Here is a 16715-nt window from a genome sequence, read left to right on the forward strand (position 1 = left end):
GTATTTCTAATTACACGCATCAATAAGTTCTACTCATTAAGTTAGTAAGTAAAATTTTCAAATGTTTTAATAATTATGTCGCTATTCAGTGTAACATCACATTAAAGAGTCGTTTGTTCCGCCACATGACTTTCTGTTAAAATCGCTACAAAACATGGAAACTATTTTAATAACTTTACACTAATTTCTTTAAATCTTCCATTAAAAACATTGTTAACAACGAGTATAAATACAATACAAAAATAATTTATTATTAAATAAAATAAGCATAACTTAAAGTTTTCTCTTTTGAGAATATTTTAAATAACATTTTAAACCAATTTTTAAAATAAAACTATTTAAATTGTAACAAATTAAAGCTTAACCTCTTATTTAAAAATATAATAACGCAGAAAAAAGTTTTAAGGTTTTCAAATTTTAATTGTTATTGTTTCATAAAAATAAGATAATTTTTTTATTTATATTCTAAATTTTGAAACGCTTTTGATTCAAAAGTATTTAGATTACCTAGCGACTCTCATAACACTATAATTTAGTAAAGTATCCTGTTAATCCCTTATCACAGTGATTTCTTACTGTGACAGTTTCCTCCTGAATACATATCGTTACTCATAGAATGTTTTATATTATGTTGAAGGAATTTTAATTGTCTCTACTTATAATCTATCTGCTTATATTCTTACCATAAACATTTTAAAACAGTTTATTAGCAAATCATCCAACAGTTTTTAAGAAATATTCTTATAAGTTAATTATATTTCATAACATTTAAGAAGTTGAAAAATTACAAAATTTAAGCTAATTTCTGTGATTTTTATATTAAAGTAATTGCAATTTATGTTAAAAATTGCTCATTATTCTATCTACTAAATATTTCTTTATTATCTGTTAATTAGTTATGCTATTTTACTAATAAATTACATACCTTGTATATAAAAAATCATGAATAAACTTTAAGTAAAATAACTTCTGGTGATTCTGTATTAAAATAAATTATAGACAGTGAAATTTATATTTTTTTCTTAAGATTTTCTTAATAGAAATAGCTAATAGAACTTATATTTAATATTTTATAAACACGATATTCATTTTAAATTTTGAAAGAATGGCTCCGAAATAAATTCATTTAAAATATTTTTATATATTACTGTATGCATTAATTGCATATTCATTAGTAATTATTAGTAATAAGAATTTTAAAATTCAACTTATATTTATTTTTAAAAATATATACTGTATCTTTAATTATCTTATATTTTATTTTATCTTTATTTTGCAAATCTCGACGTTTTAAGACCCTGAACCCAAAACAGTCAAAGGCATGGGTAGGGGAATTCCATGCGTGTGTTTTGTTTAATATCACAGGATAGAGTATATCTCAGGATATCACAAAATTAAGAAACGAAATTTGGCATGGTAGCTTGTGTATAATGGGCATCGATGCCCATTATACATACAGTGACCATACGTCCTTTATTTAATAGGACAGTCCTTTATTTCACTGCTCTGTCCTTTAACTTTATTTATTTTCTAAAATAGGCATTTTGTCCTTTATTTTGTAAAGTTGACGCAAAGTTTAAAAAAAAAAATTAAATAATATATTGAACAAGTTAGTTTTGTGTACGCCATCACGATCAGTGTTGCATTGCTACATAGAGCGCTGTAGTGCAGTGTGTCGCCAACCAAACGGCCCACTAACAGNGTTTAATATCGGTTATAAGTCAAGAAGGCAAGAGATAGAGGAAATGATGTGTCATATCTCGAGTAGAGTTGGACTTGATGACGATTTTACTCGTTAATGGCATTTAAATTTTTTTTTTTTTTTATAAAACTTATCTTTATCCTCGTAATTAATCTTTTTACTAATTTATAATAATTAATAATATAACATGTTTTAAAAATAAAATCTCGTAACAGATGGCGTCAAATAATTTTAAATTCGTACTGAAGTGTGTTAGTGTTTCTTAAACATAAATATTTTTCGCCGGGAAAGTTAGGCAACGCGTTACTATATTTTTTTAAATAAAAAATACAATATAGTGTTTTTTATTAATGAAAAGCAGTCTTAAATAATTTTAGTTTTTGTTGGCAAAAATAACATTAATTTATAAGGATAAGAATTACTATGGGCCCGTAAGTTCTCTTCGGGCCGGGGAGAAGTCTCTAGCTCCTTCCCATTAGGACGGTATATATTGTTTCTCATTAATATATATTTGAAATACAATATACGAGGGGTGTTTAAAAAGTATCGGACCTTTGGTCGGCAAAAATATATTTATTGATTTTGAGGTACAAAACCCTAATCCCCTTCAAAGTAGTCTCCTTGGTAATGTATACACTTCTCCCAGCGCTCCTGCCATTGCTGGAAACACTGCTGAAACGCATCTTTTGGAATGGCCATCAGCCGGTCCGTCGCATTCCTCACGATGTCTTCTCTTGACTAAAAAATCGAGTTTCTTTTAGCGGCATTTTCAGCTTGGGAAATAGCCAAAAGTCACACGGAGCCATGTCGGGAGAGTACGGAGCGTGACGAACCACAGGAATGTTGTGTTTGGCAACGAAAGTCCGAATTAGATGCGCAGAATGGGCGGGTGCGTTATCATGATGGAGCTGCCAAGTTTTCATTGACCACAGATCCGGTCGTTTGCGTCGCACAGCATCACAAAGACGACGAAGGACCTCCTGGTAATACTCCTTTGCGATAGTTTGCGAAAGGACCTTTGCGAAGGACCTCCTGGTAATACTCCTTTGCGATAGTTTGACCTTGTGGTGCGTACTCAAGATATACCACCCAACGGGAGTAGAAAAAAACTGTCAACATGACCTTGACATTGCTGCGGACCTGCCGCGCTTTTTTTGGCCTGGAGGATCGTCCCCGAAAGCCTGCTGAATCTTGCGAATGGTTTCCGCTTGGGTATCGCGAAGCTTTTGGCAAGATTTGATGCAATATCGCTGCTCACGTTATTCAGTCATTTTCCAACTTAGTGGAATCCGACGAGCGCTCACTACACGTCCTTACTCATAGGCCGACTGCCAGCAACTGACGCTTCCTGCAGGCGGGAAAAAATTCAGGACTGTGTATGACTGTCCCCTCCACAATTCCACCAAAAGAGACTTCCCATTCATCATTGGTTTACGCGGGAAAAATAAAGGTCCGATACTTTTTGAACACCCCTCGTATAATTATATATATTATACGTCAAATATATAGAAACCTCATTATTGCTCTTTTTTTTACTGCTATTTAATTATATGAAGAATATTGTGATTATTGAATATTTTTATTTAATTTTGATTGTTTAATAAATTTTAAAAAATTAAGTCTATATTGGCTTAACATATTTACCAAATAAAAAACAAAGTAATCAAGATTATTTAAATTTAATTGTTTTATGTAAAAAAAAAAATTAAACGANGTAATTTGATACAAGTAATAATACAATTTATTAAAAATTAATTTTTAAATTAAGATTATATATTTTATTATATAATTTAAAATGTATATTTATTAATGTTAATATATTTCAAATATATCAACCACTTCGATTATGCCAATTAAAATTTCAAAATAAAACATTACAACGAGTTAATATATTTACTTAAATTCTTTAATTATTGAATTATTCTGTGTAACATAGGCTGATTCACTCATAATTTATATAAATGATTTTATTAGAAATTGTTAAATTAAAAAAATAAATTTTGGTAAAGTTTATAAAGTCTAAAGCTATAAATATATAAATTATATTGTATAAGAAAAGTTTTCGAACTATATAGTGCTCCCTAAGTCTGGAATCATAGGAGTTATATTAATCTTTGTTTATTTTTTTACAGGTAAAGAATGGTGCTCAGTAAAAAGCAACGAATTCATGTTATTTTGATACTAAGACCCGCAGTCAGCAAAAAGTTATGGGTCCCAATAAAGAATAAACAAAAATTAATATAACTCCTATGTTCCAGATCCTGTATATGTGCGTATATATGTATATACTGTACTTATATACTTATGTATGTACTGTACGTACAGTATGTGTACATACTTATGCGTGTACTGTACGTATACTTATTTCATACATATATAAATATCTATATATGTTTGAACATATATATTATGAAATTCTTTATATTACATATAAATGTAATATAATACTGTATATATTTCTCTGTAATTGTTATGATAAAATTGTAGATAGTAATAAACAAAATCTAACTTTTAAAGGATGTAATTCACTATTTGTTAGTATTAGTCAAGGTGCCGGTCATAAACATTTCAACGACGATTGGGGAAACTGGAATAAACATGGCGGACATGATTCTTACGATAAAAGTGCTCGCCATCGTACCTAGAATAAATCATATAATGCGACTATTTATCACAATAAAATATTTTAAATATAATATTCTTTAAATATAAAAAAGCAAACATTGGTTTAATGTAAGAAAATATAAAATAGTGTAAAATATGCACATAAGTATACAAAAAATGCTTTCATAATGTTATGCATTATAATGTAGCAGACGATTTTTCGAAAATGAATGAGATCATTAAAATAGGGTTCTGCTAAATATCAATCATAAAGCGGTGGTCTATCGTTCCTATTGCAAATAAAAAAATTTTAAGACAGAAGAACACTAAGAATTATCTAATACAGAATTTAAACTAGAATAATGCTGAAGTAGAACGTATTCAGTAAGTAGATATATTAAACTATGAATGGTACCTGCCTACGATGCTTTTTCGTAAAATGTATGTTAATAAGTGATTAAAACTGACACCTAAACAGCCGAGATAGGCACTGACATCTATTAAAAAGAATTATCTCTGATATATTACATTTTTCTACAAATAGTTTCGTTTTGTTACGCTGAATGACTACGGCAAATTTCTTCTATCAAAACTCATAGAACTACCCAATAAAAGATAAAGAGATAAAAGTCACTTATTAAGGCGTGACTGTATTAGCGAACTGAAAACTTCACTTTTTTTTATTTTTTACTTTTCATTGATTGACTAATCCCTCTAAAATTTCCGATTTCGTATTTAAGGATGCGAAAACGTGTGCTTCACATCACAAATCCGAAAAGCATTGTAGGATTAACATCTACAATATGAAAAGAGTATTGGTAAGTACAAACTTTTATATCATTTCAAGTTAGAAAATTTAATCATTTACATAATATGTTTCTATGTAAATTACAATACCGCTTTACACTTTCTTAGAATATATCAGTAGAGAAAAAGATACATTTTATACAATAGAATTTAATATATAAATGAATGCATACGATTAAACAAAGCCTAATTGAGAGTAAAATCATATTTCTTAGGCTCATGTAATATATATTTTAGTGTATTTAATGTGTAAATGAACAAAAGAACATTCTTTGTAGAGCTTAACAATTGACGTATAATTTAATTTATACAAAAAATCGTATATTTCAGACAATTTCGGGAACTTGTTTCCTGCTCGCAATTTGCATAACTCTTTCGTCTGCTGAAGAGAAGACTGCAAATGAAGCAACCGATCTTCTTGCTGTTGGTAGTGATTTGGTAGCATCCGAATCCGGTTATGGAGGACACCACGGTGGCGGAGGACATCACGGTGGCGGTGGAGGAGGTGGAGGAGGCGGCCATTTTGATTTCAGTAAATCACACTGGTCGAAAAGTCACGACGGACATGGAAATCAAGGTGGCGGTCATAAACATTTCAACGACGATTGGGGAAACTGGAATAAACATGGCGGACATGATTCTTACGATAAAAGTGCTCGCCATCATGATAAATTTGGCAAACAGCATTCGGGCCATAGTAATTCCGGTCAAGATAATCACGGAGGTCATGGAAACGAAGCATGGGGAGGTCACAAAAAGCATGGCAGCAAATCTGGAGACCATTATCTTAAAGATCAGGGACACAAAAACCACGGATTTAAGAATACTTATCATAAAGAAGAGCACGGAGATCATAAAACCTATCACGACAACTTTCGCGATAGCGATCATCACAAGAAAAATAAAGATCATCACGATGCCTATGATTATCACGGTGGTAAGCACCATAAAAGTAATCATGGTAAGGGCTATCATGGCAATCACGAGCACGGCGGTCATTTCAATAAACACGGAGGTGGTGGACATCATAAGGAAGACGGAGGAAGTTGGAAGATGGGTGGACATCATCACAAATCAAACTTCGATCAAAATCAAGATGGAGGACACCATCACAATTCTCATTCTGAACACGGAGGACACGGAGGAGGCCATCAAGGAGGAGGAGGTGGAGGATACAGCAGTCACGGAGGATACGGTGGACACGGAGGACACGGAGGACACGGAGGTCACGGTGGCGGATACGGTGGTCATCACGGTGGATACGGCCATCACTAATTTATTTTCGAAACAGTTTTTTAATACAAGAACCCTAGCGCAGTCGATCGATGTATGTGTATTCGTTATATTATCAGCTCTTATGCTTTCATTGTGCTGCATGGTTGAAGAAAATGATACGTCTGCTACTTTTTAAAGAAGATTTAAAAAAGAAACTTCTCAGTCTTCTCAATCTAATTTGTTTTTGTATTTGATTGGAAAAAGAATATGGTGATAAGTACTTTACTGTTTGCATCAAATGCAAAATTGTTGTTTTGCCCAATTTTTGGCTCAAAGCTTTGCTCATTATAAAAACACATATTTTTAAAGAAAAATAAAAGTATTTAAAATTTCAATAAAACATACGTGTTATATATTTATTTTATAACATTCAAATGATTATACATGTTTTTTTTTTCAAAAATCCACGATGATACAAAAATTTGTAACTTTATTCTATTTTATTTTTTGTATGAGATATTAAATGTAGAGATTTGTAGCTTACAGTAACTATTGAATTATCTTTACTAGCAGAAGACAATTTATTGGGAAAATTTTCCTGAATGGCGCAGGAAGAACATTATGTTAAATAAAACAAAAGAAACTAAAGGATAGTAATATAATGTCTAGCAAAATGAAGAGAAAAACTGTTTACTTATTTTAATGGCGATAATAAAATTAAGCATATTCTTTCTTTCTAAGCATAGTCTTTTCCAGAACACAAAAGTTAATATTTTTTATAATATAACTTAATTTAAACCTTACACTTTCATCGTTATCAAGAAATCGAAGTAAGAATGGTTATATACTTTTCATGGTGATTACTATATTATTAGTAACATGTTACGCCAAAGTCACTCAAATATCTACAAAACATTTACTGCTATGTTATATGCTAAGTTTATGTTTTTTTTTTCAAAATGTTTCATATTCCCGGCTTATTTTATCCCAAAGTGACATCAATCGTGTCATCGAATAACAGCAATTCTTCAAGTCACCTGTAAAAATGCGTACTGATGTCGTTTATGAGCGAATCGATATTTAATTACGATATCTTCTTACTTTAAGTTTGAATGACTACATCAAAACAACTTGCAGATAGTGAGGCAATGGGTTTTTTAGAAAAGTAATTAGCCTTATATAGTTAATTAAATGCTGTAGGACTGGTTATGTTAAGAAGGGCAAAATTTTGAATAAGCTTATTTTGCCATGCCATGTGAACTGTAGTTTTAATGAACTTAGGGAGGCATATTATACAAACGGTACGTGGATGATGTATTGATAATTTGGAAAGACCACCAACGGATTAATGATTTCCAGGCTGCAATTAACAACAATGACCATGGTTTGAAACTAAAATTGGAACAAAAATGCCAAAAAAAAACCTCCATTTTTTGGACATTGACATGGAATTTAAACTAGGAAATATACGAACGGCAGTACATTTAAAACCGTTACATGCTCCGTTATACATACGTCGTATCTTCATTGTCGAAGGACCCGTATACATATAAAATGTCTGCATTTAAGGCACTTATCGAGAGGACCTTCTTGTACTGCACCGATATGCAAGACCGTAACAAGGAAATGGATAGAATACAAAGGGTAGCAAGGAGTTTAGGATACAAAACGCTCACAATCAAAGACCTTATCAGAAATTATGGGAAACAAAAAACTACAACTACAGCACATAACAACATAACTGCATTCAACAAGTTCACATGCAATGAACAAAGAAGAAAATTAGTGGATGAGCTAGGAAAATACAAAAACACAAAGATAATTTACAAACGAGCACCCAACATATATAGATTATTAAGGAACGATAAGGACAAAATAAGAATGGAAGAGCAAGCGGGGGTGTATACTATCCCGTATGAAAACCAACAAATAGGAGTCGATAAAGAATATGTAAGGGTGACCAGAAGAAACCTTGCAGTACGTATAAAAGAGCGCAAATACAGTGTGAATAAAGGACTCAATAGCATGATATTGGCAAGCATGGCACAGGCGGAGGGAGCAATAGTTAAATGGGATGAGGCGAAGATCATAAGAACGGTGCACTCACCATCTATCGCGATGGAAATGGAAAAAATAGAGATATACAAAAGTAAAATGAGGAACCGCTGTTTAAATGAAAAGGATGCAAATACATTACCAACAGCATGGAAATACAAAATAGAAAAATTTATGGGTTTCAATAATCCATAAAATATGAACTGGAGGTTATAAGAAGTTATTATATTATAATTTAGACGCATGTAAAAATTTGTTATTTAATTTTTTGATAATATGTAGCCCGTGTAGTGACATATTTTATTTTATTTTATTTATTTATTTATTTATTTTATTTTATTTATTTTGTTTATTTATGTAATATACAAAAAGTTGTTAACTTATTTCAAAAATTCAAATTAAAATAAAATTCGAACGAATGGTTCCATTTTGGAACGTTAAAGGAAAACCTGAGGATGGCCTATCCAAAATAGGCTGAAAACGTTTGAATAAAGAGAAAAAACTCGTCAAGTAGAATTCAGGTGTGTTCATGTATTAGGGAATCATATTTCACATCAGAAGTGTTTTGTCACGAAACTATTAAATAAAATATAATAAACTGTTTACAGCAGGTTTAAAATAACTTGTCTTTGTTTGTCAAATTATTATTTAAGATAAAATAAAATCACAAATTCTGTCGCGATAATAAATTGCTTTTAAATTATGATTCAAATATTTTTATTAGGGCATTTGTAATTTATAAGAAAATTAAAGAGATGATTTCCAATGTGACTGAAATTCAAGAAATGTCAATTTTCATAAAATAGGATTTTTTGTGTTGTGATGATTTTTGAGTTTACCTCATTTTTATAATATTCAATTTAATCTGTGAATGATAATCACAAAAATCCTGGGCGATTCTGAAAAAAACGGTACTATACCAACGAGTATCAATGAATAGAAACTGTTTAAGTTGGGTTTAATAACTAGATTTGGATATTTTGTCATTACACACTGGAAAATGAAGTTTATATATGTATTGTTAAATAACTATTACTTAATATTATATAACATGTCCCGTACACAGAGTCACCGAACACAAATTGCGAGTGTTTGAAAACAAAATCCTCACGAAGATCTTTGGATCCGTGAGGGATAGTAGAACTGGTACTTGGAGAAACATGCTCAATGAGGAATTACATCGCAAAGTTGACGACTATGACATAATACAAACTATAGCCGAGAGACGCACCAGATTGGCAGCACATTTAGCTCGCACTGACACGAATCGACATGTATACAAAGTGTTGACCGGGAGCGTCAGGGTAAAGGACCTGTTAGACGTCTCCAGTGCGATGAAAAGATGGACAGGAGAGGAAATTTACAAAAAATAGGTTTACTGTCTGGATGGATAAAAGAGGTACAAGACAGGGAAAAATGGAAGGAGATTGTCGCGGCTAGGGTCCAAGAGGCTCAAATAATCATTGAATGAATATAACTTTACCAATACGGTTTTATACTCTGTGTATGCTAGATGAAACAGTGAAAGAAAATACAAAAATGTCCACTATCCTCTTTACCTTGACAAAATAAATCTCTTAAACCGCTGCAGAAAATTAAAATAATCAACTGTAAATGAAAGGAAAGAGAAAAGTCGTGTTTCGTCAAATAACATAACGAACAGTTTTCTAACATTTTCATTCTGACTCACTTCCGCTACATTCTTGTACAACAACATTGTTGTAAATTGTATCATAAAATTGTGACACATTTAGATCGACAAAATCAAACAAAATATGTAAATTTCTCATGTCAATAATCTTTCCGGAATTAACAGCGTAATCATCATGAAAAGTATGTAACCATTCTCACTTCGATTTCTTGATAACGATGAAAGTGTAAGGTTTAAATTAAGTTATATTATAAAAAATATTAACTTTTGTGTTCTGGAAAAGACTATGCTTAGAAAGAAAGAATATGCTTAATTTTATTATCGCCATTAAAATAAGTAAACAGTTTTTCTCTTCATTTTGCTAGACATTATATTACTATCCTTTAGTTTCTTTTGTTTTATTTAACATAATGTTCTTCCTGCGCCATTCAGGAAAATTTTCCCAATAAATTGTCTTCTGCTAGTAAAGATAATTCAATAGTTACTGTAAGCTACAAATCTCTACATTTAATATCTCATACAAAAAATAAAATAGAATAAAGTTACAAATTTTTGTATCATCGTGGATTTTTGAAAAAAAAACATGTATAATCATTTGAATGTTATAAAATAAATATATAACACGTATGTTTTATTGAAATTTTAAATACTTTTATTTTTCTTTAAAAATATGTGTTTTTATAATGAGCAAAGCTTTGAGCCAAAAATTGGACAAAACAATAATTTTGCATTTGATGCAAACAGTAAAGTACTTATCACCATATTCTTTTTCCAATCAAATACAAAAACAAATTAGATTGAGAAGACTGAGAAGTTTCTTTTTTAAATCTTCTTTAAAAAGTAGCAGACGTATCATTTTCTTCAACCATGCAGCACAATGAAAGCATAAGAGCTGATAATATAACGAATACATATACATCGATCGACTGCGCTAGGGTTCTTGTATTAAAAAACTGTTTCGAAAATAAATTAGTGATGGCCGTATCCACCGTGATGACCACCGTATCCGCCACCGTGACCTCCGTGTCCTCCGTGTCCTCCGTGTCCTCCGTGTCCACCGTATCCTCCGTGACTGCTATATCCTCCACCTCCTCCTCCTTGATGGCCTCCTCCGTGTCCTCCGTGTTCAGAATGAGAATTGTGATGGTGTCCTCCATCTTGATTTTGATCGAAGTTTGATTTGTGATGATGTCCACCCATCTTCCAACTTCCTCCGTCTTCCTTATGATGTCCACCACCTCCGTGTTTATTGAAATGACCGCCGTGCTCGTGATTGCCGTGATAGCCCTTACCATGGTTACTTTTGTGGTGCTTACCACCGTGATAATCATAGGCATCGTGATGATCTTTATTTTTCTTGTGATGATCGCTATCGCGAAAGTTGTCGTGATAGGTTTTATGATCTCCGTGCTCTTCTTTATGATAAGTATTCTTAAATCCGTGGTTTTTGTGTCCCTGATCTTTAAGATAATGGTCTCCAGATTTGCTGCCATGCTTTTTGTGACCTCCCCATGCTTCGTTTCCATGACCTCCGTGATTATCTTGACCGGAATTACTATGGCCCGAATGCTGTTTGCCAAATTTATCATGATGGCGAGCACTTTTATCGTAAGAATCATGTCCGCCATGTTTATTCCAGTTTCCCCAATCGTCGTTGAAATGTTTATGACCGGCACCTTGATTTCCATGTCCGTCGTGACTTTTCGACCAGTGTGATTTACTGAAATCAAAATGGCCGCCTCCTCCACCTCCTCCACCGCCACCGTGATGTCCTCCGCCACCGTGATGTCCTCCGCCACCGTGGTGTCCTCCATAACCGGATTCGGATGCTACCAAATCACTACCAACAGCAAGAAGATCGGTTGCTTCATTTGCAGTCTTCTCTTCAGCAGACGAAAGAGTTATGCAAATTGCGAGCAGGAAACAAGTTCCCGAAATTGTCTGAAATATACGATTTTTTGTATAAATTAAATTATACGTCAATTGTTAAGCTCTACAAAGAATGTTCTTTTGTTCATTTACACATTAAATACACTAAAATATATATTACATGAGCCTAAGAAATATGATTTTACTCTCAATTAGGCTTTGTTTAATCGTATGCATTCATTTATATATTAAATTCTATTGTATAAAATGTATCTTTTTCTCTACTGATATATTCTAAGAAAGTGTAAAGCGGTATTGTAATTTACATAGAAACATATTATGTAAATGATTAAATTTTCTAACTTGAAATGATATAAAAGTTTGTACTTACCAATACTCTTTTCATATTGTAGATGTTAATCCTACAATGCTTTTCGGATTTGTGATGTGAAGCACACGTTTTCGCATCCTTAAATACGAAATCGGAAATTTTAGAGGGATTAGTCAATCAATGAAAAGTAAAAAATAAAAAAAAGTGAAGTTTTCAGTTCGCTAATACAGTCACGCCTTAATAAGTGACTTTTATCTCTTTATCTTTTATTGGGTAGTTCTATGGGCTTTGATAGAAGAAATTTGCCGTAGTCATTCAGCGTAAAAGTCTTATTTTTAATTACTATATAATTGGATACTGAAATTTTCTCTGTTGAATAATAATATTTGTATCAAGTAGAGAACGTGCTTATAAAAGCTTCCTTTCTACTTGATATAATTTCACCGTAATTAAAACTATTTCAAGATTCTCAGTTGTTTAGTCAACTAAAATTCTATAAATTACACCTTTATTTTTATTGTATGCCTGAATAATTTTTAAAATATGTTAATTGTTTTGATTCAAAATATAGAATCTTTAAAGGAAAAATGCATAACTCGCATATCTTCGATAAGTAAATAATATTTATCATTCGAATAAAAAGAAATAAATAAAAAACAAATAACAAGAATTTATAATAGTTATGTTTACTTTTTGCTATATGATCTAATTATATTTCAAAACTTAATTGTTTATTCTGAGAATTTATTTCATAAAATGGTAAGTTTTTAAGTTGATAAAAACCCATATTATAACCGCGTTTGAGAGTTATAATGCAAATATATGTTTTATTCTTAATAAAACTAATAAACGTATTATTAATACAGTATATATATACGATTAATGGACGTCTTATAGACCAAACTTTTATTAAATTTATAAAGTAGCTTTCATGATTTAAAATTATTTACAGTTTATGCTATATAATATATGTAATAATTTTAATTTAATCGATATAATAATGAATGTTTATCGATAACAAAATCTTCAACTCACTACTTGACCAGTTTTTGCGGTTGTTTTTGATTATTAAATTGTCTAATAAAGTAAATTATTGCTTTTATTGTTTGATAACATTACAAGGTCAGCTAGACATTTGATATTCACTATTCTCTTCATTGACCTAGATATTGGTCTACTATTAAATGAGTTCTTATACGTTTAAAAAAGGTAAAATCATTAAAAACGTTTAACTTTATTTATACAATTGAACTTCTGTTTCACTATATTTATATAATCATTAATATACAAAATTTAATTATGTACTGTTCGAGATTTAATTATAAGTTTTACAGATATTTGATGATAGGAAAAAGTTAGATTTACATTTTAGGTACGAGTTTTTGGATAATTACAAATATAATTTTATTATTAAGTAGAGGATGATTATATTTATTCTTAGAAATAGTTAGTAAACTTATTGTTATAAAGTGTGGATTAATAATTACAGCATATAAAAGGTATATAATAAATCAATTTATTTAGTCAAAATTTAACTAAATTATACAAATTTTACGGGAGATACACTACAATTTATCTACATCAATTGACTGTTACAGCGTAAATTTGAATCCGAGATTATGTTGACCTGTAATAAGTTAACATAATATAACAATAGGAAGCAGTTTACTATTAAACTATGTTAGTGATGTCCGTAAAATTGAAATTAAACACGGAAAAAATATCAAAAGAACTAATTATTTCACTAATATATTCTCGATACTACGTGTCATTGATATAATAAATTTGTATAATTGATCTAAATGTTTTTTGTGTCACACCCTTATCACATGACAATAAGGGAAGAAAAAACAAACAGTTGGTCATTAATAATTTTATTTTTATAAATTGCAACTCATTTAATTCAAAATTGCGTGAGTTGAATTTGTTATTAAATAGTTAAATTTTGTACTCGCCTTTTCCAGTTTAATATGATTTACCTCTAATCAGAGGTTTTCCTAAAGGTTAATAACGGGTGGTAATGATATACAAACAAATGGTTGAATTTTTCACCGTTAAGTATATATAGATATTTATTTTGTAAATATTTTCAAAGCTACTATTACAGTACAATTACTAGTAATAATTGACATTAATTTTTTTTAAATTTCCTTAGTAATTCTCTATTGATATAGAAAGCCAAACTTTGTACGATAGGAACCATACATCGCCTAACAGAAATACGATTCTCTATAGGAACGATATTTCATATAGTGTATATAATTTATATTTATAGCTAAAACACTACAGTTATCACTATTCCATAGTAAATATTACTATTACATTACGTTAAGAATACATACATTTGGATAGGTATATAAGAAAGGCTTGTTAAAAATTTTGAGAAAATAGGTTTATTATAAATTAATTACTTCTTTTTATCTATTTTTAAATGCATATCAATGTTTCTTCTTCATTACTGGTACCGGTAGATTTGTGGGTTTATAGATGGGGACATGAACTGCTTAAGAGTCTAGAAGAGCAGCACGTGGCTCGCAGCTGCAGTTTGGCCACCATGACTTAGGAGGGTTCTAGAACAATTTTGAAAGACAAATTCGATGCTTAAATAAAATTTCTATTTCTAAGATTAAATATTCATATTATAGGAACATGTAATAAATTTCATATGATATTATTATTTCTCTATGAACATAATTTATTTTCTTATGGTTTGTTAATTATGTTAAAAATTCTTCAAAATCTAGAATATTTTTATACAAAAAATTAATAATTTTCTGTAAATGTTTATTATTAATGTCATGAAAATTAACAAAAATATTAAATATAAAAAAAATTAATATTTATTTCTAAAAATTCATTTAGCAAAAAATTTTATAAAACTTGAAACAATATTTAATTATAAAATATTAAAAATCATATATTTCGGAATTAAAAAAAAAAACTAAATNAGTATCAACATTGATACACAAATCATAGATAGTATAATTTTGTTATGTAAACACTCTCTCATCTGGATAGATTTAATAGGTTAGGATTTGTAGTCCTCCTTTACATGAATATCAGAACCAATCAGTTTTGTTTTATTCTTATTATCGTTCTGAATTTCCATTTAATATGTATATATAATATAGTTTGTATAATAAATATATAGATATATTCCAAATTGTTGTTTATTTGTTTAATGCCTAACTCCATTGTCATTTTACATATCTTACGTAATTTAGCTTTTATACTAAACCCTCCTAAAAGTCCAGTTGATCTTTAAAAATACTTTTTCACTCAGAAGATAAAATAATTAATATAATAATAATTAAGTTAATATTTACCTTCTAATGTAATTTGCATAAAATGTCGCTAAACAACACAAATGAAAAGTAGGATGTGTTGTTTGACCATGAATGTGTCCTATGTGTCCAACGTGAGAAGGGAACATATTAAAGGGATCATATACTTTTCCAGTAGTAGAGCTAGCAATTTGTCCTGTGGTAAAATCGTAATAATTTCCAATTGTATCTTTGATGCCTCCAATAGCGTACGTTCCAACAAAGAAAGTAATAACAAAGAGAAATATGTACTGAAAGAAAATAGGATTAGTTAAGATTCCTAGAATATCATTAAAATAATAATAAAGCATACATACCAAATTGTTCATGTTTTATAGATTTCTTCAATTGCTCTCATCTATTTAATCAGAGTTCATATATTTATACAAATTTTCAGGGTCAGTTGTTGGAGGGGCGTGAGACTACACATCACTGACTAGTACATCTGCATTTTGTAAAAATAGCGAGGTCAGCAAGATAAAAGTAACTCATCTGACTTTCTTCCATCTGACCTACATTCTTTAATTAATTTACAATTTTATTTGGCTTTCATAAAACAAACATTTTTATTAATACAGTAGTAATAGTTTAGTAGTAATTGATTGTGTAATCTGCCAAAGAATAACATTAATTATAGGCATTTCCTTCCAAGTATCAAGAATTAAAGTACATACATGCGTAATAAAAACGAATAAATGTTTCTGTTTAATTAATTTATCGTCTAACATAATTCCTTTACAGTGTATGGTATTATTTCCAATGATAAATTCCAAATACTTTATTATTGTCTTCAGATTTATTTGACTTCTATTAATGTTTATATTCTTTGTTGTTAAATATTAATTATTTACTCTACTTTTCATAAAGGATAAAAGCATTTTAGATGTTTGTTAGAATCGAACAATATCTACATTTAGATATAAATAAATTTAAACTGTAGGAACCGTCCATTATTAATTACGTATACAGTTTTTGAGCCACTTTTGACCCCACCCCTTTGCATATAATGATGCACTTTTGGCAAATGCCATCCTCTTTAATTGCATCTGCAATAGTTCGTGGACCTCTGACATATAAGAAATGACTGAAAAAAAGACTGCAGGTATTTTTTTGATAATTTATTCATATGACTAATAATTAGGCTTAAAAGAACAAATT

The 16715-nt window shown here is 30.1% G+C and overlaps 2 protein-coding genes across 2 annotated transcripts; one reads left to right on the forward strand and one right to left on the reverse strand.

Annotated features, from left to right (window-relative positions):
* Nucleotides 1-5725: 5725 nt before the first annotated feature.
* LOC111627812 (cold and drought-regulated protein CORA-like) lies at nucleotides 5726-6388 on the forward strand (the record flags this gene model as incomplete). Its single annotated transcript, XM_023371459.1, has 2 exons — nucleotides 5726-6131; nucleotides 6216-6388. Coding segments are annotated over 2 exons (579 nt in total), but the record flags the coding sequence as incomplete, so codon positions are not given.
* A 4615-nt stretch (nucleotides 6389-11003) lies between these two features.
* LOC111627813 (dormancy-associated protein 2-like) lies at nucleotides 11004-11722 on the reverse strand. Its single transcript, XM_023371460.1, has 3 exons — nucleotides 11709-11722; nucleotides 11270-11634; nucleotides 11004-11185 (listed from the first exon to the last, which is right to left on the reverse strand). The coding sequence occupies exons 1-3, from the start codon at nucleotides 11720-11722 to the stop codon at nucleotides 11004-11006; spliced, it is 561 nt and encodes a 186-aa protein (XP_023227228.1).
* Nucleotides 11723-16715: the final 4993 nt, after the last annotated feature.

Source organism: Centruroides sculpturatus, unplaced genomic scaffold (genome assembly GCF_000671375.1).
Source record: "Centruroides sculpturatus isolate CEXI.00-Female unplaced genomic scaffold, Cexi_2.0 scaffold377, whole genome shotgun sequence".
NCBI lineage: Eukaryota > Metazoa > Arthropoda > Arachnida > Scorpiones > Buthidae > Centruroides > Centruroides sculpturatus.

Bases quoted from the DNA above. Each gene is read 5' to 3' on its own strand.
- LOC111627813 (XM_023371460.1), bottom strand. The intron at 11,186-11,269 runs GTGGACATCATA...ATCAAGATGGAG, and splicing joins TTTCAATAAACACGGAGGTG to GACACCATCACAATTCTCAT.